The 23,709-nt window shown below is 39.1% G+C and overlaps 1 protein-coding gene across 2 annotated transcripts in view; it reads right to left on the bottom strand.

The window, feature by feature from the left end:
* The window catches only part of PTPRN2 (protein tyrosine phosphatase receptor type N2), a 989,298-nt gene that overhangs the window by 25,626 nt on the left and 939,963 nt on the right, over positions 1-23,709 (bottom strand). For both annotated transcript variants that reach the window (XM_037891071.2, XM_043541551.1), the window contains 3 exons: positions 7,903-8,022; positions 6,512-6,678; positions 393-446 (listed from right to left, as the gene is read on the bottom strand). In XM_037891071.2, coding sequence (XP_037746999.1) covers positions 393-446; positions 6,512-6,678; positions 7,903-8,022 — 341 coding nt within the window. The remainder of the gene's footprint in view (positions 1-392; positions 447-6,511; positions 6,679-7,902; positions 8,023-23,709) is intronic.

Raw genomic sequence — 23,709 nt, 5'->3', positions numbered from 1 at the left:
AGTATTATTAAAAAAACAAAAATAAAAACATTTATCTAAATATTAACAATGCAGAACACAGTCTAAATTGGGAATACACGGCATTGCAATAACTTTGAAGCATATTTCTGAAATCAAAAAGCTGTAAATGAGATTTTTAAATACAGAAATCAGATGTAACTTGTGAATTAACATCTAAGATCATATTAAAGGGCAGATTTACTATGAAATCAGACCATCAGCTTTACTAGCATAAGAACTAAACTAAATAAATATTTTGACTTGGTTCATGATGTATCATCTTATTTGCGTAGTGATATATCTAAACCTTTAATGTGTCCATTTGGTTTTATTTATGTTAATTTCTTACAGCACAAAAACTTCTCTAAAGCTATTTTAATAATTGTACTTGCCTGCAGTGAACAATTACTGGACAAGAACGACCCCTGTAGCACTTGTTTACTTTTCTGCAATAAAACAGACAAAAATTAATAAACATATTATGTACAATTTCCTAAGCCTACTGTCAAAAGCATAAGTGGTAAGAAAAAGCAAATATTCATCTCTATAAGAAATATGCAGCTTGATTAGCTCATGTTATAACAAATAACTAAGTTACATACATAGTTTTGCTTCAAGTTTGTTTCTATTTTCCTGTTACAACAAATACATTTAAATTCCAAACATTGTTTCATGATACTCATATTCACTGGTTAGCCAACAAATAAAGACACTCTCTTCCCATACTCTTTGCAGGTTAGGCAGAATCTCAGGTTGTGTATCATAAGATGTTTTGATTTTCAAAGTGAACCTTGAGTTCATGATCTTTCTCACAGAAATTTTTAAATGCATTGTGTGAGGCCAAAATTGAAAGCAGGTATTACAGTCAGAATAATGTGGCCTTGTACGAAAAAGAGATTATCTTCAAAAAAGCAAAGAGTAACTACTCTGAAGAACTTCTTTCAGACATCTAATTATTTATGGTAGGGATGACTAAAATACCAGGGAGCTATGTGGCTATGGTCCCAATAGAAGAGTTTTACACACATAAGACTTATAAGTAGTTTTATTGTCTAGATTTCTGGCTAACCAGTCTGAAATATTTGAAAAATATAACTGAAGCCCCAAAAAGGACTACTAAACTGATATGCTGTTGTATTAATGTATTTGGACTAATACCTATTATCGTATCAATGCAGAAATATAAAAATGTTGAAGCAAACCAAGATACTCAGTATGGGATTTTGAATACTTGACACTAAAGACCTAAAATCTATTTAAGTAGGTTTTTAAAAAAAAAACAAAAAACGGGTTACTGCTCTAGATATATATTTTACATGTGAAACACATTACTCATCTAAAAATGTAAAGTGTCTATGCATACATTAAAAATGCAAACAGAACAAAGGATAAAATGGGAAAGCACTCGTTCTAAGAAATCAGAACCCTTCCCTCTCTCTCCTTGATTAGACTTTTAATCTTACTATAAGATCTGCTATAAAACTATTTTATAAGACCGCTTCCAAAGGAGGTCTAGATGCACCAAGGTGAAAACTGTTAAGAGTAAGTATTTAACAGAATCTTAACTGCTAAGAAATGTGATAAAGTGTGCTGCTGGAATCTGGTGACTATGAGTATTAGAAATTTTAAAGCATCACTAATCACTTGAATCATTTAGTTTTTGGCTGTTCATCTATATTCTGTAACAATTGTGCTGGGTAATCTTTCATATATCTTTAAAAATGGCTTACAGCATAGCCTACAGATACTTGAGGATCTATGTTTGAAAGGCAGTCTTTCAGATGCCCACAACTTGACCCAAACAGGCTACCACAGTTACAATGATGTTCCAAATAACCCTGTTTTCACAACTGGCCTTTTGTCATATAAGAGTCTAACCAGATACCATACATAGTAATAATGATACTTCATTCTTGTAACACACATAACACTGCGACAGCACTCTGAAGATATAAACATTAACAAATGAATCTTCATAAAACACGTGTGTGGTTGATAAATATGATTAATCCCCATTTTAGAGATGTGGAAACTGAGACAGAGAGGTGAACTATATACTCAAGGCTTCAGAGCAAATAATTAGTAGAGCTGGGACTAGAATTCAGGATTTCTCCATTCCCAGTCTTGGGCTTATTTTTGTAAACCACACAGCCTCTCACATCTCAACATAGGGGTTTTATCCATATTCTTCCTATAATAAGAGTTAATAAGTACATGAGTTCTGATAATGTGCTAGAATAAGTCACATTCTCTGAAATACGTGTAAAACCACTAAAGAGAACCTGACAGTGGAAATTAAGTATGCTCTCTATCTACTTTCACTAAGGTATTTTTACAGGTACTGACAACAACCTAATTTATTACCATGCAAAACCTGAATAACCACTACCCCCAAGTTTTAAAAGATTTTTAAGTGAAGCGTTAGATTTTTCTGTAAAGATACATCTTTTAATTATTTCTCAATCACTTATACAGGAGCCTTACAACCAACAGAGAAATTTCATATTTGGGAAGCAACTCCATGAACACAAAATTAAACTGGATATTTAATTATTTCTGTGTTACAGGGTAAATGAGATTTCAAACATCTATAACGTAACTCAATACAATCATATGTCCAATCTGCAGCTGGTCGCTCTCTACCCTCCTCCACACCCACACCCACCTTGACAGAGTAACTTTCTCCATTTAAAGCTAACAAGTAGACAGCTGTGTTTGTGATTTCTTTTGCACTTGTGTGATTCCTTTCTTTATTGCATAGAAACTTTACCAGGATATTAAGCATTGTTGTAATTAATTACAGAGGAAAGTATACTCTCAACAAAAAATTGTACTAAACCTATTTGTAAATCAAACAGACAGAGACATATATGTCGGGAAAAATACACCTTATATTTATCATTTTATTGATAAAGTTTCAAACATTTTTATCATCACACATTTCAGAAAACACATGAAAACAAAGGGGTTCAGTCCAGCTGATTTCTAGCTTAGTTTTATGAAAATATTTAAGAAATGCACCAGTATCCCATTTCTAAGCAGAGTGAGTCAAAAATTCATCAGTAAGCAAAGATCTTGAATGCTAAAGAAAATATATATATATATATATATATATAAAATATACAGGAAGAATTAACTTAGAAAAGAATGATTAGTAATACAAACCAACCCTTGGCTCATTGAGTGAAAAAGAAATCATCATGCAAACCATCAGCAAGCAAAGGTCAGAGGTCGTTAGAGGCTCAGAAAAGGGGTTTCCCACATTGTCCCTGCAGCAGAGTCACAGTTTCCAATGATCACTTTTGTGACTATGCAACTGGGCTCATATTACTAGCTGCAACATCACAAAAATGACACTGGCAACCGCTAATTAGCTGGCAAAATAAGAATTTGTCCATTTTTAAAGTGAGCAGTGTTAGTAAATGCCATTGCACACAGCAAGAAGTGATAGCATAATATATATATTTTAAGCAAAGCCCTCACATGTGATGCTAATTATCTTTTAGCGTAGCAGTCTCTCTTTAAAGTGTAAATGTGCTCCCTCTGGGCTCAAGAAATATTTAATTACACATATCAGTGCATGACTAACAAGCTAGTCCAGAGTTATAATGATTGGTCTATTCTTCAGAATGAAATTAGGACTCCAGAAGCATTAAAACTGACCAATGGTTTCTGTCTCAGCCTCACCTTTTAAGCACTGCATTTTGTAAGGACTTCTTAATATATAAAATAATCTTGTTTCAGCAATTTATACCTAAAAGAACTATATTAAAATACGATAGCTTTTCCTCTAGGTTTGATTCATCTGCTAAATGCAACATCATCTAAAACACTGTCTGATACACAATAGGAAGAGAAATGTAAGCTTTCAGTTTCCAAAGAGACTTACAAATTTACTTCAATAATAGTTATAGAATCCATAGACTCTGGGCAAGGTAATTTTGGGAATCCAATTTTTCTTGGTGATGAATTATAAAAATAGAGGGTTGGTTATGTATATGCTGAAATTCATATATGTATGTGAATATATAAATATACACACATATCCATATATATATATACACAAACACATTCAATGCACATAAAAACATGGATATTAAAGGGATGAGAGTAGCACTTGCTAGCACCACTTTAAATAAGGGGATGTCGATATTCTGTCAGACACCCATTCTGAGGGCTTTATAACTCAGTTGTGATCATTCACCACAGGTGAAACTTTAAAATAGCAGTTTTTGAGTGTAAAGCATTTATTCTAAAAACCAATTCTAAAATAAATTATCTCAGCAATAGTGCATTACGTTTGTCATTAAAAAAAACAACGTAAGATGGCCAAGAAACTGAGAGAGTCATAAAAAGCAACTATTGTGCATGCAAAGATTACTTTTCAGAGAAATTTTACTATGCATTCAGTATTATGGATCTATAATACAAAGTCTACACTCAAGGAATGGTTATGGTAGGCTGTGAATACATATTAAATGAACACTGAAAACTCAGTTAAATCTTAACAGGTTCATTCTGACATCTACCTCAAGTCGGAAGCATGCCAAATGAACTACCTTCCTCTTCCAGTTTTAATTTCTTTTCTTTTAAAATACAGTGGGACTCTTTCATAATGTTGTTTTTCATTTCCCACACAACTTCATTAGAAGACTGCACACTTTTTGAGACAGGGATCGTGTCTCACTATAGGCCTGATCCTGCAGTGAACTGAGTGACTTCTATCCCTACTGAAGTAAATGAGAAACGAAGTTGCTCAGCACATTAGACAACCAGGCCATATGGATCCATTAATGTTTTCACAGCAATCAGTAGCAAACTTTCCACTGACTGCAAAGGGGTAGAAACAGGCCCTGTGTTTGAACAGTGCTGTGGACTTTTACACCATGACATAATTGATTTTATTATATTGTTTATTAAAGTGGAAATTCAGAATTGCAGTTTGCATATTGCAAAGCATGGAACCAATTCAGGACTTTCACTACAGGATAGTTCACTATAGGCACTATTCTATATCACAGTTCCATTAAAAAGAAGGAAATCAAGCTATAAAAACCACATTACAGTAATATTAAGAGTTTGGACTAGAAGCCAGAGCAAAATCCTTGGAAAATTCAATTACGGCTCCAACTCCATTCTTATGCTAGTGCTCCCTGTTATTCCCTCCTCCTATAGTTTTGCATGAAGACACTGTAGCATATATACAGCATTACCCTGCCAAAATGCACATTGATTTTAGCAGGAACTGTATCTGAGTATCAGACCCACGATACATAAGGTAACCCACTGTATATAACGTATAGGAGCAGAGTGATGGCTCAAGGATGGAGTTTTGTCCTTAATTCCAAGGGTAACATTTTGCCAGCAGACAATTATGCAAACTTCCAGCAACTTCAGTTGGATTTAGGGCCAGTTTCTTTCCTCGGATGCACATGCATAGCTTCCACTGGCTTCATTTATTGGAGGGCAGAAATTGGCCTTAAAAGTCCTTGCTTTTGAGCATTTAATTGAGACCTTTAAATTACCTTAGCAATCTGTAGATTAATATTACAGTAAAGAGAAAACTACACCCTAATATTTGGCAACTTGCAGGATTTTGAACTGATTGCTCAAACTTTTCAAACACTCTTTTCATTGGCCACAAATTTATCACTGTGGAGTATCTAGTACAAATTAACATCTACACTGGACACATTAAGCATGGTTTTCAAGCAGAATGAGATTATTTCACTCCAATCTTTGTCATTCCTGGCTTTAATTTTGAAATTTAGATTAACAGTAAATATTCAAAGAATCCACTACTTAATTAGAAAGATGAAAAAGTTTAAAATTTTGTCTTTGTATATTAGTATGACACCTGTATTTTAAGGCAATATCAACTTCCTTTAAAATTCATGAGAGATCATATTTTGTCAGAATTTGCCTCTCCCTCTCCAGACTTCTACCCTCTTTCAACCAACTAAATTCTAAGGGCCTGACCCCGTGGTCCTTAAAGGTATGCAACTCCCACTGGCTTGTCTTCACTGGCCTATAACTCAATGGTAGTTTAGCATGTACACACTGCACAGTGATTTATTTGTGAGATTCCTGCAGTGAGGATCAGAGGGTAGCCACACAAAAGGTCTTGAAGATGTAAACCCAGGTAAATAGTTGTGAAATAGAGAAATGCAAAGCCACAGGAAAAATATATAGAGGAAACAAATGCGTTCATTCCCTGGATAAGTGAGTCCGTCTTCAGAGCCAGGGAACAGTTAGTTTGTGGGAGAATATGGAAAATTACCTAAGCCTCCCTGTCCCTCGTTACCAAAAAACCACTGTTTATGCATACATATTGCAGAATGGGAGCTTATATTTGTATATAAACGTATTGGTCTGACTTCACAAACTTGGTATAGAGTTATTAATTGAGGGATCTCTCTCCAGTACGGATATAGAGGATAACAGAAAGTGTTTCCTATACAAATAGTTCCCCAAATTTGTATTAAATAGACTGTTATGCTTTGTGTTGTACCTGCGAAAATCCAGAAGTGACCTTGTGGAAGCAGGAACTTTCTGATCGTGCCAGCTAAGAAAATGGAATTGTGTCACGGTTCGGGTCTCATTGGTCTGTAGGTTTTTCAAGTAGAAGCTCCTCACTAGGAAATCCTCACACCAGATGTGCTCAGAAACCAGATTTACCTACATTATGTAGAAAGGAAAAAATCAGCAATCAAGAATTCAAGTTGAAAGTTGGTCTTTCAAAGAACATGGAATCCTTCTGAACAACAAGAACAAGCATAAGACTTATTTATTAACTGGCAACACCATGGAAATAGTTCGTTATTAGTAGCTATTGTAGCTGTTCTTGCGAGAGGGTTATGGAGTAATGTTTTGTTTCATTAAATTATGCTTAACATTTCTAGATAGTTTTCTTACAAGTCAAAAAATCTCCAAGTTGAGATTTTAGACTGATTACGATGGGCCATATATATGGTAAAGACGCTGCTTGATAATATGCCTTAGATTTACCCTTTCATTCTTCACTTGGAGACACCCACAATGATTGCCTTCCAGAAAATTGTCCAGGATGATTTGAGTAGTTTTCTTAAAAAAATAAATAAATGAGTCTCTCTCACTTGAGAACTTTCAGCCAATTTATTCTGTTCTGCAGAAGCCTACACATAATATGAAGAGCGGGATCATTTTTACAACTGATAATATTTTAGAAAAAAAAATGCATAACTGGAGTTCAACTAACTATTATTCCTCAGAATCATTTATCACTTATTCTTCACACTGTGCCCATTATAGTATTATTGTCTTCATTCACTAAACCAGAAGACCAGGGAAAATAATGGACACCCAAAAGTCATGATATATAGCAACAATGTGATATGATTGATATACTGGGACAGATATATCAAACAGAAAGAATGTAATTTTTTTTCCACATAACTGAGGCTGAAGCTAAAAAGTAAATAGCTTTAATCACAGAAGAATGTATATGTATATAATTACACGCACACACAGGCTCTCTCTATAAACCCATATATAGCTCTCCTAAGGCACAATTCGTTATTTATAAACATACTATTTTCCTTAAAAATATAAATATTCAGTTATTACATACTTTCATATATTAATCACAGTCAATGAGTGGGAGATTCTCTATCCTTTATCTTACCAATATATTTGACCCATCGTTTACTAGATTTTCTTCTATGTAAAACCTCATTGTTATCAAGATATGCATAGTTTTTTCTGTGAACATAAAAACAACTCATAAGTACCACTACACTAGCATAATATGGGAAACCTCAACTCAATTTACAGGTCAGATCTGATTAAACAATATTTTACTCTGTATGAAATCAATCCACACACCTACTGTCAAGTTTACAACCAGATATTTTGTTTAAGTACCTCATAGATGTGGTAGAGGTTTGACCCTTCATCTGGCCAATAGTGGTAGCACTGCTTGACTCCATTTTCAGTAAGGGGTGTCAGCATGACAATAACCACACAGCCGTTCTCCCAGACCATCTGCAGACAAAGACAGACACCGTGGCCACACTGTGACTGCCTAATTATTGCGTGACATGTATAATTACTGCACTCAGACACACAATCAAAATTTATTCCATTCACAGGAAAATTTATTTCATTTTCATTAGAGACTTTTACTCTGCAGCTGCTTTCAAATCCCTGAATAAACTGGCACCATATTTTGCAAGCTTCCCTGAAATATTAAAGAATTTCCAATGAATTCAATCCATGCCCTTAAAAAAACAAAAAACAAAAAACAAACAAACAAAAAAAGAAAACCCCACAAAGTTTCCCATCCCGAGGACTGTTTTCAGCTGTTTTTCTTTCACACTTTCAGATCCATAAAGGAAATGCTTAAAAAAACCACAACTGTTTAGTGTCTGATGTTTTATACTAAAACAGCATGGAGACATGTAATTAACAATATACTGATTTGCTAAAGTAACGCAAACTGAAGTCTGTTTGTATGCTCAGATTTGTTTCTTTTTGCTGTTTGTTATGCACAAAAAGCTGCTGAACAAGTACCTTAATGAAGTAGTCATAAAAGTTGCATCCAACAAAGCTTAGGGGCAACAAAAAACTCTCCTTGAGAACTATTCAGGTGGATAAATGTTCCTTTCACAAACATTGTGTTAAAATATATTTACTGACATGTACATTTTTAATTTAAATTTTATGTAGGATATAAAATGAAAACAGTGCAACCCACCCTCCAGGCTATCCACTCCCCAAACAAGACAGCAGGAGTACAAGAGAACAACGAACCAGCTAACAGCATGACTGTTTAATAATTTAAAATAGCCACAGAGTGGAAAATAGGAATCCAAGGCTCTTCAACTAAAGGGTTTGTGGATGTTTTCACACAAACAAGAAAACAAGCAAAGATCGTCTGGCATATCTGTGTTCCAAACACAGCTCATGAGTGAACAAAAACACTGCTATGAATTAATACTGAGCAGCATAATCATGAAAAACCATTATTATTATGGTGTACATTGATGTTATATTTGCATACAACTTTCATTGTCTTTTTATTAGCATATTAAATTACTGAGTGAAAAGAAAACTGCTCTTTTTGTGAAGGGTTAAGTTTATTTCACAGAAATATTCATAAGCAACTGTATTGAGATGTAAATTTTGTAAATACAAAGGGCCTTTATCTAAACTGCACAAAAATGATACATTTAATTAAATTTTTTTAAATGCATATTATACAGTCAAATAAAAAGGTTTTCCATTTAATAGTATTAAGTCTCCTCTTTTAAATCTATCTTGCATATGTATAAAAATATTTTCCTTTAACATAAATTTGTTTCCTTATACAGTACAATAGTTAACATCCGTAAAGCATCTTTTTATACCAAAACTTAGTGAAATATATTTTGGTTTTCTAAAGTTTGGGGCTTTTTTTGTGATTTTGGGAGGCGGGGCTCAGAGAGGCAAATTATGACCAATTTTTTCTTGGAGTAAATACATTTATTCCTCTTCTCCATCCCCCCCCCACCCACCAAAAAGAAAAGAGACTGGTCTTCTCTGAATGAACCAAGGTTCCTAACAAGATCTTTAGAATCCACCAGCCCCTTCTGCCACCAATTCTCAACATTTCAAAAATGGTAAACTTGGGTTACATTGGTATAGAATTTATTAAAATTATTCTCTTTCTTTGGTGGATTTTTATTGGTTTTATCCTATAACTGGACACCTTAGGTATATTAGGGAAGATAATGCCATTTTCACCCAGGCCCACACATCTTCAGACTTCTTTAGTTTGAAATCAGACTAAGATAAGAATTCTTACTTTAAAAGGTATACAGACTTTAAAACTATCCTCACTAAATCAGTACTTTCATCACATAACAATTTAATGTGCCTTTAGAAGGTATAGAAGCTCATTGAAGCCATTACGAAAATGAGGAGAAACACAGTTTTTATGAGTGTAATAAAAATACAATGATCTAGACCATAAACTAATCATCTAGCACTCTGCTTGTGCCACCCAAGTGTAACATTATAGAAGCCCACTCATTTAGAGAGGAATCCTTACAGTTTGGCTACACCGTTCATTGGTTCAAAGATACAGCATTTCATTACAGAGGAGCCGTCTGAATCTCTGAAGATTTCATTAAGCATAAATCCAAATGAAAGTTAATTTAAACAAACAATTTCAAAGTTACTCTGGGGTATAATATTTCTTTAAGGTCATTGTGTGAAAACACATAAGTCAAATACACTAAATCAAACAGGCAATGCAATCTAGTAGCGTCGTCATCACCACCACAGGCAGTTGTGACTGTACGGCCAGTGCTTACCATACATAAGAGATATTCACCAAGACTCATTGACTGGGACTTATTAACATATATTCTCCATTTTTTTAAACAACACTTTGTTGGGCCATCAGACATTTACTTGTATTTCTTCATGGATAAAAGTAGAAGAGGGATGGACCAAACCCAGACCACAGAATTTTACGCTGCGGCCAATGGATGACCTCATTCATAATCTGGGGGTGGGGCCTTCAGAAACTACAACTCCCGGAGCACTATACTTCGGGCCCTTGTTTCCCAGAATTCCTTGCCTCCTGAAGCGTAGCCAGTTCCTGCCCAAATGCTAGTGTTGCTTTTCATTCTCCAATTCCACCTTTGTCTAGATCAGGTTCTGTTCTAACTTTGCTTCCTGCATTATAATTTTCTGCCAGGAAGTATATACTTCTGCCAAGTCCTGCTTAGCTTCCTCCAGTTGTTCCTCCAGGCTGTGAAGATGTCTCAGAGTTTCCAAGTGATCTAACAAGTCCTTCCAATCCTCTTTTTTGTGTCAATAAGGGCTAAGCATCCTTGACTGTAGCTGCAGTACCTGAGTAGGCTCAGGTACCATCCCCTACCACATCAAGGCCAGGAAACCTTGCCAGTCTCTGCCCTGGATCACAGGCCATGGAAAACTCCTCACCGCTCTGACTCTCACTCAGCCACGCTGACCTTGTACCTCTAACTCCACCACAGCTGACGGGTCCCTCTGTGTACCCAAGATATGTGGAATGGGAGGTGTCGGTCTATAATACCAGATGGAAGTCCATTTCCCCTGGTAAGAGTTTGCCTGCAGCCTGATTCCCCCAGACCCCTCAGTACCTGTTTCCTCAGTTGATGGATCCCACAGAGGGTGATGTACAACCCTGACTTAAGGAGCCTCTCAAACCACAAATCCAGGCAGTCACACTCCATCCGGGGACAGTGTCTTATCACATGTCCCAGTTGCCCACAGCTAAAACACAAAATGACGCTTCCCTGGCTACCTTCCACGATGCTTCCACTGGAGAGAACAACTGGGCTCGGGGTCAATGGCTGATCTGAGCGCCAAAATTTAGGGCTGCCCAGGATTCTTCTTCCCGGTGGGGATTCGTCAGCCTCTGGAGACTGGGGTCTTACCTCTTCCTGCTTTCTTGGGGTGATGTTTTTACTTTGGCCTAGCACCCAGCTGGCTTGGTACTATCTGTCTCCAAATAGGCCTCTTTTCTTTCTATTAGAGTGCTGGCAGAAACTGGCCAAAATGGCTAGACTCAGCTTTGGGCCCCACCTAGCAGAACCTGCAGAAATTGTTTTATGACAATTTGATCCATAATTTCCCCTACAGAGTACGTCTTTGTGTATAGCCTGCACAATGCCAGGTCTCAGAGCCACTGAGTCATCACTCTGGGCTGTGTTCCCTGAGGGAATGGTTCCATTCTACAGTGGTGTTGATAGGCTTCAGGTGTCAGCTCCAACTGATCTAAAGTGACTTCTCTGACTAGGGAATGTGATTTTGTCAGCTCATCGGACAGGGCCCTATATTCCACTTGGGCCTCCCCTGACAGAAATAGGTGCTACCTGGGACACCCAGGATGATTCTGCCCATCTGCTGCTCTAGCCACCCATTCAAATATACATAAAATGCCTCCAGGTTATTGTCTGACCCCAGCTTCACCAACCCCGAAACTGGCATGCTGACGTCTCCTTCCCCAAGAGGCACTCAATTTCCTGAGGTCAGTTTTTCCCAGGCATTGCAGGAAATGTTCCTGCTGCAGCTGCTGGGTTGCCTGCTGCTTTTGCTGTCCTTGCAGCACCTGCAGGAGGCGGCCTGGGTTTGATCTTGCTGTGCTGCCAGCATGCAGACTACGTCCTCCATTCTGCAGCTTTTCCATTATTTCTCCTTTTTCAGAGGGGTTCTCAGTGGATCCCAGACAAGCCCCGACATGTGACAAAGTTGTCATCACAATATGCCCCCCCCTTGTGGCTAGATGTGTCACTGAAGCAGCTGTGCCTCAATTTTCCCCGACTGTCATAGAATATCAGGGTTGGAAGGGACCTCAGGAGGTCATCTAGTCCAACCCCCTGCTCAAAGCAGGACCAATCCCCAACTAAATCATAGCAGCCAGGGCTTTGTCAAGCCTGACCTTAAAAACTTCCAAGGAAGGGGATTCCACCACCTCCCTAGGTAACGCATTCCAGTGTTTCACCACCCTCCTAGTGAAAAAGTTTTTCCTAATATCCAACCTAAACCTCCCCCACTGCAACTTGAGACCATTACTCCTCGTTCTGTCATCTGCTATCACTGAGAACAGTCTAGATCCATCCTCTTTGGAACCTCCCTTTCAGGTAGCTGAAAGCAGCTATCAAATCCCCCCTCATTCTTCTCTTCCGCAGACTAAACAATCCCAGTTCCCTCAGCCTCTCCTCATAAGTCATGTGTTCCAGTCCCCTAATCATTTTTGTTGCCCTCCGCTGGACTCTTTCCAATTTTTCCACATCCTTCTTGTAGTGTGGGGCCCAAAACTGGACACACTACTCCAGATGAGGCCTCACCAACGTCGAATAGAGGGGAACGATCACGTCCCTCGATCTGCTGGCAATGCCCGTACTTATACATCCCAAAATGCCATTGGCCTTCTTGGCAACAATGGCACACTGTTGACTCATACCCAGCTTCTCGTCCACCGTAACCCCTAGGTCCTTTTCTACAGAACTGCTGCCTAGCCATTCGGTCCCTAGTCTGTAGTGGTGCATGGGATTCTTCTGTCCTAAGTGCAGATCTCTGCACTTGTCCTTGTTGAAACTCATCAGATTTCTTTTGGCCCAGTCCTCTAATTTGTCTAGGTCCCTCTGTATCCTATCCCTATCCTCCAGCGTATCTACCTCTCCTCCCAGTTTAGTGTCATCTGCAAACTTGCTGAGAGTGCAATCCACACCATCCTCCGGATCATTTATGAAAATATTGAACAAAACCGGCCCCAGGACCGACCCCTGGGGCACTCCACTTGATACTGGCTGCCAACTAGACATGGAGCCATTGATCACTAACCGTTGAGCCCAACAATCTAGCCAGCTTTCTATCCACTTTATTGTCCATTCATCCAGCCCATACTTCTTTAACTTGCTGGCAAGAATACTGTGGGAGACCGTGTCAAAAGCTTTGCTGAAGTCAAGGCACAACACGTCCACTGCTTTCCTCTCATCCACAGAGCCAGTTATCTTGTCATAGAAGGCAGTTAGATTAGTCAGGCATGACTTGCCCTTGGTGAATCCATGCTGACTGTTCCCGATTACTTTCCTCTCCTCTAAGCGCTTCAGAATTGATTCCTTGAGGACCTGCTCCATGATTTTTCCAGGGACTGAGGTGAGGCTGACTGACCTGTAGTTCCCTGGATCCTCCTCCTTCCCTTTTTTAAAGATGGGCACTACATTAGCCTTTTTCCAGTCATCTGGGACCTCCCCCGATCGCCATGAGTTTTCAAACATAATGGCCAATGGCTCTGCAATCACATCCGTCAACTCCTTTTGGCCTACTCCAGCTGCAGACAGTGGTGAGCTGGAGCCGGTTCACACCAGGTAAGCACCTCCGGGACTCCCCACCTCGCCCCCTGGCAGGTGCCTCTGGCTCTTAGGGGTGGGGCGGGCACCCACTACGGTGGCCCACGAGACCTGCCCAGTTCTGGGGGCAGTCAGGGGACAGGGGAGGGGGGTGGATGGGGCAGGAGTCCCAGGGGGTTGGGGTGGGCAACGACCCCCGTGTGGGGTGAGGACGGAACCCGTTGTTAAGATTTTGGCAGCTCATCACTGGCTGCCGAGGTGACCTAAGTAAACCTTCAGCCTGGCTGTTGCTTATCTTCCTCCTCCTCCCTGGTTCAATCAATCCCCTGATCCAGGGGCTGGCACGCTCCTCCCATTACTCAGGGTTCCAGGTAGGCTCCAGGTCATCAGAGCCCCATCTCAGCAAGGCTTCCAGCTTTCCCCGGAGAAGCCTGTCTGGTCCTTTTTTCCCCTTTCTCCCTCACAGCCTTCTTTTCAGGCTGCTTCCCAGTGAAAGGGCACTTCCTAATTCTCTTCTTAGGTCTCCTCCCCACAACTGGGCTCATCCAGCTTTCTATGGCGGCAAACCCTGCCCTCCCCCCACTGCATTTTATTTCTAATTAGTCCTGGCTTACCTTCCAGGTGCACCAAGGCTGGTTAATTGGCCTCTCAGGACCATTTTAACCCTTTTGCAACCTGTATGGGGTAAAGACAATCACAGGCCCTTGTACGCCTTTCAAGTTGGCAATGTGGCACCCCTGCTTATAGAAGATACATTCAACGACACTCAGAAGGCATTAGCCTAGTAGGAGAGCTGCTGATGCTAACTAATGACTGGAAGACCAATGATAAATTCCTGAATTTTTCAAATTATGTATGCAATAAAAGAGCAAAGAGATTGTAAGCTCTTTGATGCAGGGACTGTCTCTTTGTTATATGTTTGTACATATAACACTAGAGCCCTAGCCTCTAAATGTTACTGTAATACAAATAAAATAATGAATAATAATGCAAAATAAGATATTCTTTGCTCATTTAGCTAGTGTAGTTTCATTTTAATTGTTTATTACTGTATAATACTTCCAGTAGACCAAGAAACTTTGAATGGAATGCATTGCGTAAACGTAGTGAAATCTTCATTATATGAGATCTCCCTACTGACTCTGCTATGAGAGCTATGCTGAGAAATGAGGACAGAGTATCATTTTCTATGCCCTAACTAGAAATTTTACAAACTACATGCACATGGATTAATACAGCTCAATTTAACAATCTTTAACGTGGTTCTGCTGTATGCTTCAACCTCAAGACAGTTCTCACAGGTGAGTAAAACCATCTTTTTCATTCATTACAAATTAAGAGCTAGTCCTGCAACCCTTAGATGAAAAGTGTATTAATTTGATATCATTGGGGCTACTTGTGGGTGAAATTCACCATATGCAGAAAGCCCACACCAGGGCTATGTGTCATGTCAGTTCTCATATAAGAACAGAACTGGTGAGTGCCCTCTGCATAAGGATGAATTTCACTCTGTGTGGATTACTTGCATAAGGGTTGCAGAATTGGTTTCCAAATAAAGATAAAAATAAAGCTGTAAATGAAAGAATCATTGCATTGTAACACTATCATCAAGAGTGACAACTTTAAAAAAAAATTAGAAAATTTTAAAATCTCCTTGGTTATTAGCTTTTAATAAAACAACTTTGGTTAATCACTTAAAAATTCTCATGTTTCAGGTATTCTTACAAGGGAATGGTAATTGTTTTAAGTGCATATTCAAAATAATTAGTCCATCCAAAACCTTGTGTGTGGAAGGTGGCACTAATCCTATATCTTATTTTAATGACCAGGGAAGTGATCACATGTGTGCTTCAACTAGAAATACTGCACTTCTTTAGTAGGGACTGATGGACAAATTTTAAGAATGAATGGATTTCAGTGTAGACAACACATATGGTCATAGGTAAATCCAACTTCTGTTAATTAAAAACAAGAACAAGCTGATCATCCAAGTAATAGGCAATATTTTAAAATACATTGCAGCAGCCACCGTTTGGGTATTTTAAGAATGGGAATAAAGTAGCAGCACAGAAAAAAAAAAGGTAAATTTATTTTTCAGGGTTTTAATAAAACCTGACAATGTTAAAGACAAAGAAAAACTCAGCACTGAGAAAGAAGAAAATTCCTTAAAATTAAAAATGTAAAATCCAAACCATTGCAGAATCAGATATATTTTACTGGTTAGATTTTGTGAAGCTGAATTCATTTAACGATGGCTTATTTTTAACTTCTTCATTTCAAATGGATAGCATTAATCACAAAATGATTTTTTCTCCACCACAAAAAAACTTTGATTAAATGAAAATGTTTACATTTAAACTTCTTGTGTTTTAATTGGATTTGCAATTTTTCAATTAAAACAAAAAATATCCATACAAATGGATATTTTCCATGAAAATGTAAATGAAGTCAAAAAACCAATTTTCTGTCCAAAATGTTTTGATGGAAGATGTCTGATGATCTTTAATATTTCACATAAGACAAGGGTCAAACTGGGCCAAGTCACGGCTGAGTCATATGGCTCAGCAAATAGGAACTTTAAAGACAGAAAGCTGTTGGAAAAAGTCTGTAGGGTTGCAAAGACAGCCTTCAAAATATGTGTTGAGATATAAACAGTCTTTGCAGGTAGCTTGAAACAATAACTCAAAGGACTGGGAAACTTACATCAACATAGCTACATGTCTCAGGGGTGTGAAAAATCCACACTGAGAGACACAGGTAAGCTGATCTAACCCCCACTGTAGACAGCACCAGATCAACAGAATTCTTCTGTCAATGTAGCTACCACTTCTTCAGCGGGTGAGTTACCTATACCAGTGGGAGGGGTTCTCCTGTCAGTGTAGGTAGTGTCTACACTGCAGCGCTACAGCAGTGCAGATGTAGCGCAGTAGCTGTGTCACTGTAGCAGTTTAAGTGTAGACATACCCTTAAGAGAGGCAAGAACTGTTCCCAGTAATTTCAATGTGGTGTTAAATCAGCCTAATTATGACAATTTAAATGTCAAGACCGTTACCCAATGTTAACATTGCCAATTGACACACACACACACACACACACACACACACGAGGGACAATCATATTATGAAGATCTGCACCATATGGTATGACTGGCATTTCATTTTGGTATGGAGTGCATGGCACTTGGTTAGTGGGCAGAGATTGGGAGGGTACAACTACTACTCCCCCATCCAATTTAAGCCATAATTCAAGGACAAGCATGGTAACCATGCACTGCTTTATTGAATGGCTGTGCAATTACTAATGATGTATTTATTTCACATAGTTTGACATGTTATTAAACCTTGAGGGGATACAGTTATGTACCCATCTCTCCCTTGCCTTCTTTCATTTATCAAATTAAATTTGCATATTTTACACATCAGATCACTGTGCCTCTTTTTGGCTGCTCTCCTTTTTTGAAGATAAGAACCAATTAGGGATGCGGCAAGTTCAGTTCCATGCAAGGAAAATAAACTCATGAATCAAGACGACTTGAAAGCAATGTGTTCTGCATGTTTCTCCACAGTCCACAAGAGAAAAATCTGTAGAGATACCAGTTTGTTTTAAAATCAATTTTAGAGCTCACAAAACATGCCACACCGAGAGCACCAGGGATGGAAATCATATTTCACCACAGCTGAGGTGGGGACAGCATGCGCCCCCACACAATCCTGCCAATATGCCTGGGACACACATTCAGTCCTTGGCCTGAGACTGCCTGCATGTGTGTCACTTGCTATGGTAGCTTTGGTGATGTAGCCCCATGTCGACTGGGAACTGCACTTGCAGACCAGACCACTAACTCGTTTTTACAGAGGCAGCCATCAGAAGGCAATATATTTGTTTCTTTCTCATTTTTATTAATTTCAAAACCAGAGTCAGGCAGTGAAAAACCAGGGTTGCCAAAGGTACAATTGCCTATAAATGGAGACCACACACTCTGCGGTTCTACAAACCAAGAGTCGGATTCTTAAGTTATTTGTGTAGTTTTGGAACAGACCGATATTTATTTATTTTATTGATTCTGATAAGATGCAGCTGAATCCTGACATAGGGAAAGACACCTAAAAGATAACAATGTAGCCATTGCTGTGACCCCCATGGTACTGTTCAGCTCTGCCAGGCTCCTGCCCCCCACCCTAACCTGCTTGTTTGTTTCATCCACCTGTTATGTCTTGTCTTTTAAATTGTAAATTACTTGGGGCAGTGTTTCTCGTTCTCTTTGTTTGTACAGCACCTAGTACAATAAGGTCCTGACCTGGCTGGCCTCAAGGCTTCAAAGGAAGCATGGAACAGTGGTTAGGGTGGCAGTTTGGGACTCAGGAGATCCAGGTTCAGTTTCCTGCTCTGACACAGATAGTGACTTTAGGCAAGTCACTTGATTTTCTGTACCTCAGTTGCCCATCTGTAAAATAGGGATAAAAGTATTTCCCTAACCCTACACTAAAAATTGTGAGGTGCTCTGATACTATAGTTGGGGGGGGGCACATAAGGGAGGTAGAGAGGGATGGAAGGATAGACAGATTCCACAATCTACATGTTAAATACATATACATATAATTTGTGGTCTTCTTTCCCAGGACAACTGAGACTCTGCATGTTCGGCCCTTGGCACCTCAAATAACAAAGAGAGAGGAGGTGGTGTTATGCTCCACAGAGATTCTCCTCTCCTACTCCTAATCCAAAAAGATGTCAGACACGCAGGCCAAATGAATGGAAAGGTTAAAGCAAGGCAAAATGTGAGGTCCTCCAAGTTCTAATAAGAGGGTGGAGGGGATCATAAAGAAGAGGCTTTTTAATATCTTAAAAAGTAAGAAAGGGGTAAGACCTTCTAAAGCAAACCTAATACATACCAATGGTGAGATCAGGGATCCTAGCAGATTTACAATTTACAAAACACGCACAACTAAGATTTTTTTTCTCAGCAAAAGGATAATTGATTCTATACGTCTGACTATCTAACAACAGCATCTTACTGGAATAATATGATCAAAGATCTTCTTAAAATATTTCAGTGTTCACAAGTTGAAGTGAAATTGAGGTAAGTAAAATACTTCACTATGTCATGGAATTATATATGCAGTATATATACATAAATAATAAAATGTTATGCCTCCAAAATTATTCACAACATGAAACTCCTGATGGGATAACTTGTTACATACTGGAAATGTTCTCTATCCTTTTTTTCAAATCATGTTCCAGGAGGAGTTGAATTTTACTGTTTTTATAGTGGTGAGGCAGGGATGAAACCTCAATGAAGCGGGTGGGTGTAACCACTGACATTCATTCAGGATAAATGTAAGAAATAATCTACCTCCTTTATGGAACCAGATAGATGAAACAATAGGAGCCACTTCCAAAAGACCCAGACAAATGGCGAGGCTAGAGTAGAAGCTGAACCACAGGCACCAAGGGGTTTCCCTAGAGACTAATATAGCAAACTCGGGGGCTAGAGAATTGATTGGTGGAGCCATGTGAGGGAAAGAAAAGAAGCAGGAATACACAGAAGGAGCAAAGAAACCCCAGTCACAGTCAGAGAAGCCTGTGTAGGGTGAAATTTAGGAAGAAAGATGAGAGAGAACTTTTGGGTAAAGTGCTAGCTAAAGGAGGCTTGGAATTGTGAATAAAATCTCTCTCATATTGTTTAATTCCTATTGTGTTCTGGGAATCAGGACATTGAACATTCTGTGTAAATAAACTGGATTTCATCAAAGAAATACCAGACTCCATCATCAGTATCTCCTCCTAATCAAAAACAACCTGCAAGGCCCCCCAAATCGGCTACCTGCTTGGATTAAAAAGGAATAATATTGCTGTAAAAAGTGGGATCCGGTTTCCAAGGAGGGAAATTGTGAGCTAGTATTCCTGTTGAACCAAAATGGAATAATGGGGGTGCTCGCAGAAATCAAAAGTGGCCCAAAGGATTAAAACAAGACCTAAAACAAAAGCTGGTTTCACAAATGGGATTAAAGCAGCACCTGAAAGTTTCCCAGAAAGGTTTGGGGAATGATTTACAGATGGAGATATAATGCTCCCAGTCTGGAATGCCAAGATGGATCAATGATGTGACCAACAACCTGAATGAAAAAAAGGAGTACTTGTGGCACCTTAGAGACTAACCAATTTATCTGAGCATAAGCTTTCGTGAGCTACAGCTCACTTCATCAGAAGCTTATGCTCAAATAAATTGGTTAGTCTCTAAGGTGCCACAACTACTCCTTTTCTTTTTGCGAATACAGACTAACAGGGCTGTTACTCTGAAACAACCTGAATGTCATTAATCAGAAAACTTTCCATGGAGGAGACCAGGAAAGCTTGGTCGACTTGGAACTTGCTAACAAAGATGAGAGGCAGCCAGGACTTAAGCAGTTGAAAAATCATCTTAAGGAGGAAATGAAAGGGTCATAAAGCACAGTGGAAGTCAGCTGCCTAGATGTGGAATTGGGCCAGTCAGAGAACTTGGTAAGACTCGACATTTACAACAATTTTTTTAACCCCATTTGTAAGCCATAGTAGGCCAAGCTGTCCCAACTCAAATGATGGAAAACTCCACTATTGTTGAGGAAAGAATTCCTGAAAAGCTTATTTGGCTCAGTTCAACATCATAGCTCAAATGAATGGCTGGGAATTTCTAGCAGCCAGCCTAAGTGGTCCAACTCTGATGTGTTGAAGAACCTACCTTCAGAGAAAGGACTCCGTTATCTAGATCTGGTGGCAGGAAAAACTGCAGTGTTACAATATCACAGTACCAGAGAGGCCTGGGCGCAAGCATGGTAATCAGCACAGTGAGAGAGAGGAAAATTATATGGCAAATGCGGCCACCATGGAAAGTAGCATCACCTCAGAATACTCCAGTAAAGGCTTTCTGGTTGCAGTAGGAGAGCCTGGAGTTTAAAGATGAAAATATTGTATAGGAAAAGGAGAAAGCCAGCAGGTGATAGGTACAGGGATGGGCTGGTTGTACCAAATACGTTGAAAAAAGAAGTTCTGAGGTTATGTCATGATTTTAAACATACTGGACAGTCTGGGGTTGCAAAAACCTTAGCTATGCTAAGACAAAATTTCTGTTGGAAGACATGCAGGTGGGATATAGAAAACTGGTACAGAAAGTGTGATGCTAAAGCATGGAGAGCCCTAGGCATCAGTATCTCACGGGGGGCACCAATGGAGCATATTGCTGCTGATGAGCTTGGACTTCTGCCTCAGACAGAGTCTGACAATCATTATTTCACAAAATGGCCTGAAGCTTACCCAGTAACCAAGGGGGGAACGAAGAGACTGCGCCAACAGCAGAGGTCCTAGTTTATCAATACTTCACCAGATTTGGAGTCCCAGGTAAGTTACACAGAAATCAATAAAAAGAAAAGGAGTACTTGTGGCACCTTAGAGACTAACCAGTTTATTTGAGCATGAGCTTTCGTGAGCTACAGCTCACTTCATCTATGCATCCGATGAAGTGAGCTGTAGCTCACGAAAGCTCATGCTCAGATAAACTGGTTAGTCTGTATTCGTAAAAAGAAAAGGAGTACTTGTGGCACCTTAGAGACTAACACGGCTGTTACTCTGAAACAGAAATCAATGGAGAAACTTGGAATCCAAAATTTTTCCACAGGTTTGAGAGATTCTAAGACACCCAGAAGGACACCAGAAGAAGCAAAGCATTCTTTGTCAGAGCAGCTCTGGTATTGACTCTGAGGAAAAAACTAAGAACTTTTGGGTAAAGTGCTGGCTGAAAGAAGCTTAGTACTATCCCTTGATATCTGATTCCTACTGAGTTCAGGACACCAGGACTCTGCATATTCTTTGTAAATAAATAGGTTGCATAAAGAGATGCCTAACTCCATCATCAATTTCTCCTCACAACCAAAACAACCTGCAAGGCCCTGAAAATTGACTAATAGCTTGGGTCAGAAAGGGGTATAAAAATGTTTTAGGGAGAGGAGGTAAATTTAGCCACTAGCATATCCAGGTGTGATCACCTCCAGCTTTTCTACTAGTAGCAATGCTGACATTTCATATATAAAGTTTGTTCTTTAAGTGCCTCATTTAAATATAAGAAGGGGCATAGGTATGCACCATTGCATATGTTATTTCCAGGAGTGCATGAGCAAAACTGGCTATTTAGTACATGCAAATGGCCAGTTAGCTGTCTAATGAGCTACTTGCAATGTACGAGTACTTGAAATACGCACACAAACATCGTTTTTTAAAATCAGGCCCTTAATATATTTGCCTGAAAGAATCATGAAAAGTTAGCTCTCTAGCCAAAATTACCCCTTGGAGCCTTCTAGCCTAGGCAGCGACAGAGACAGCTTCTTATTACAACAAGGAAGTGCTTCCCTCTTGGAAGTGACTACATAATGAAGCCTTTGCCTTCGCCTTCATGCTGCTACCCTGGCCGTATCACACCCCACAGAATTGCCACACATGGCTATCTGACTCAAGGTTAAAAAATAAGGGACATACCGAGCATTCTTGTGTATCCACCAAACATACTGACACAGGGAAGAGTACCTCCCTGGCACAGACTCCGGGAAGATCATAGAAGTCACATCTCCCTGGGTGGCCCTTCTAACTAAGGAGTATAAGCAGAACTGGCTCAGATCACCGAGTCTAAGGATCTCACCATCCAAAACAATTGGCAATTAAGGGTCAGTCCCGTCACTGGCAGGTGACAGAATGCCCCCACTCAACAACTCTAAGGTTGCTGGTACTCTAGACTGTTGGGTTATTTTTCATTACATAAACTCTGCCTGATAGTCAGCCCCATCTCTCTCAACCAACTCTCCAGTGTACCCCAAAATCAGAGATTTAGAAAAATTTTGACCTGGTGCTTCATTTGTCAACAACCATAGAAATATAAATGTGAAAGGAAAACTGAAAATACTTTGTAACAGAGATAAATTGAATATAAAATATTTTGTAATAAAGAAGAGCTCAACGTGTATGTCTGTATATGAATGGACAGATGAGGTGAGACAGAGGTTTGATGACTTTCAGTTGGATATAGGTTCCTAGGCTGAAAATTTTATCCATAGTCCCTCAAACTTCAGCTAAAAAATTCTCTAAATTTGCAATGCAAAACAGTACAGTAGTGAATAAAAACATTTTCTGCTCCTTATAATAAGCCCCAATGAATTGTAATGCTGTTTAATTACCAACAGCTTGATGCTTAGTAAGTTTGCCAGCATAGACTTGTACTAACAAATAAATGTTTAATTCTCTCTTTGTCACTTACACACATGCCTGATGTGCACTGACAACTTCCCTAGCCAAGTGTTTGCCCAAGTCAGGGTTTTGCATGGGTGCAATGGAGTGCATGCAAAGTAGGCCCAGTTTTGCACTTGGGTAACTACAAACTTAGGCCCTGATCCTGCAAACACTTACACACACTTAGCTTTACGCATTGTGGTCCCAATTCAAGAAATCTTCCTTGTCCAGGAAACCACTTAAGCATGTGCTTAAGTGGCGTAGATAAGGAGTAGATTTCAGTGGTTTTACTCATTCACAGTATCTAAAGTTAAGAGTGCATGTAAGTCTTTGCAGGATAAGGGCCTTATGCTAGACCAGGTTCTAAGGGACGTCAGAATATCAGAAAATCAAACCCGTTTTAAGTAGGTGTCTAAATGTGGAGTTAAGAGCTTAAATTGGGCACTCATGTTTGAATATTTTGGCCTACGATTCTACAGGTAATGTCTACACAAGAACTTTTTAAACATAATTCATATATTTACATGACTTGGTTAATTACATGTGATATCTTTAAAAGACACGTACAAGCTCAGGATCACCTACCAACTGA

Source organism: Chelonia mydas, chromosome 2 (genome assembly GCF_015237465.2).
Source record: "Chelonia mydas isolate rCheMyd1 chromosome 2, rCheMyd1.pri.v2, whole genome shotgun sequence".
Taxonomy (NCBI): domain Eukaryota; kingdom Metazoa; phylum Chordata; order Testudines; family Cheloniidae; genus Chelonia; species Chelonia mydas.
The sequence above is the reverse complement of the archived record's forward strand: the minus strand, read 5'-3'. Positions and strand labels throughout refer to the sequence as shown.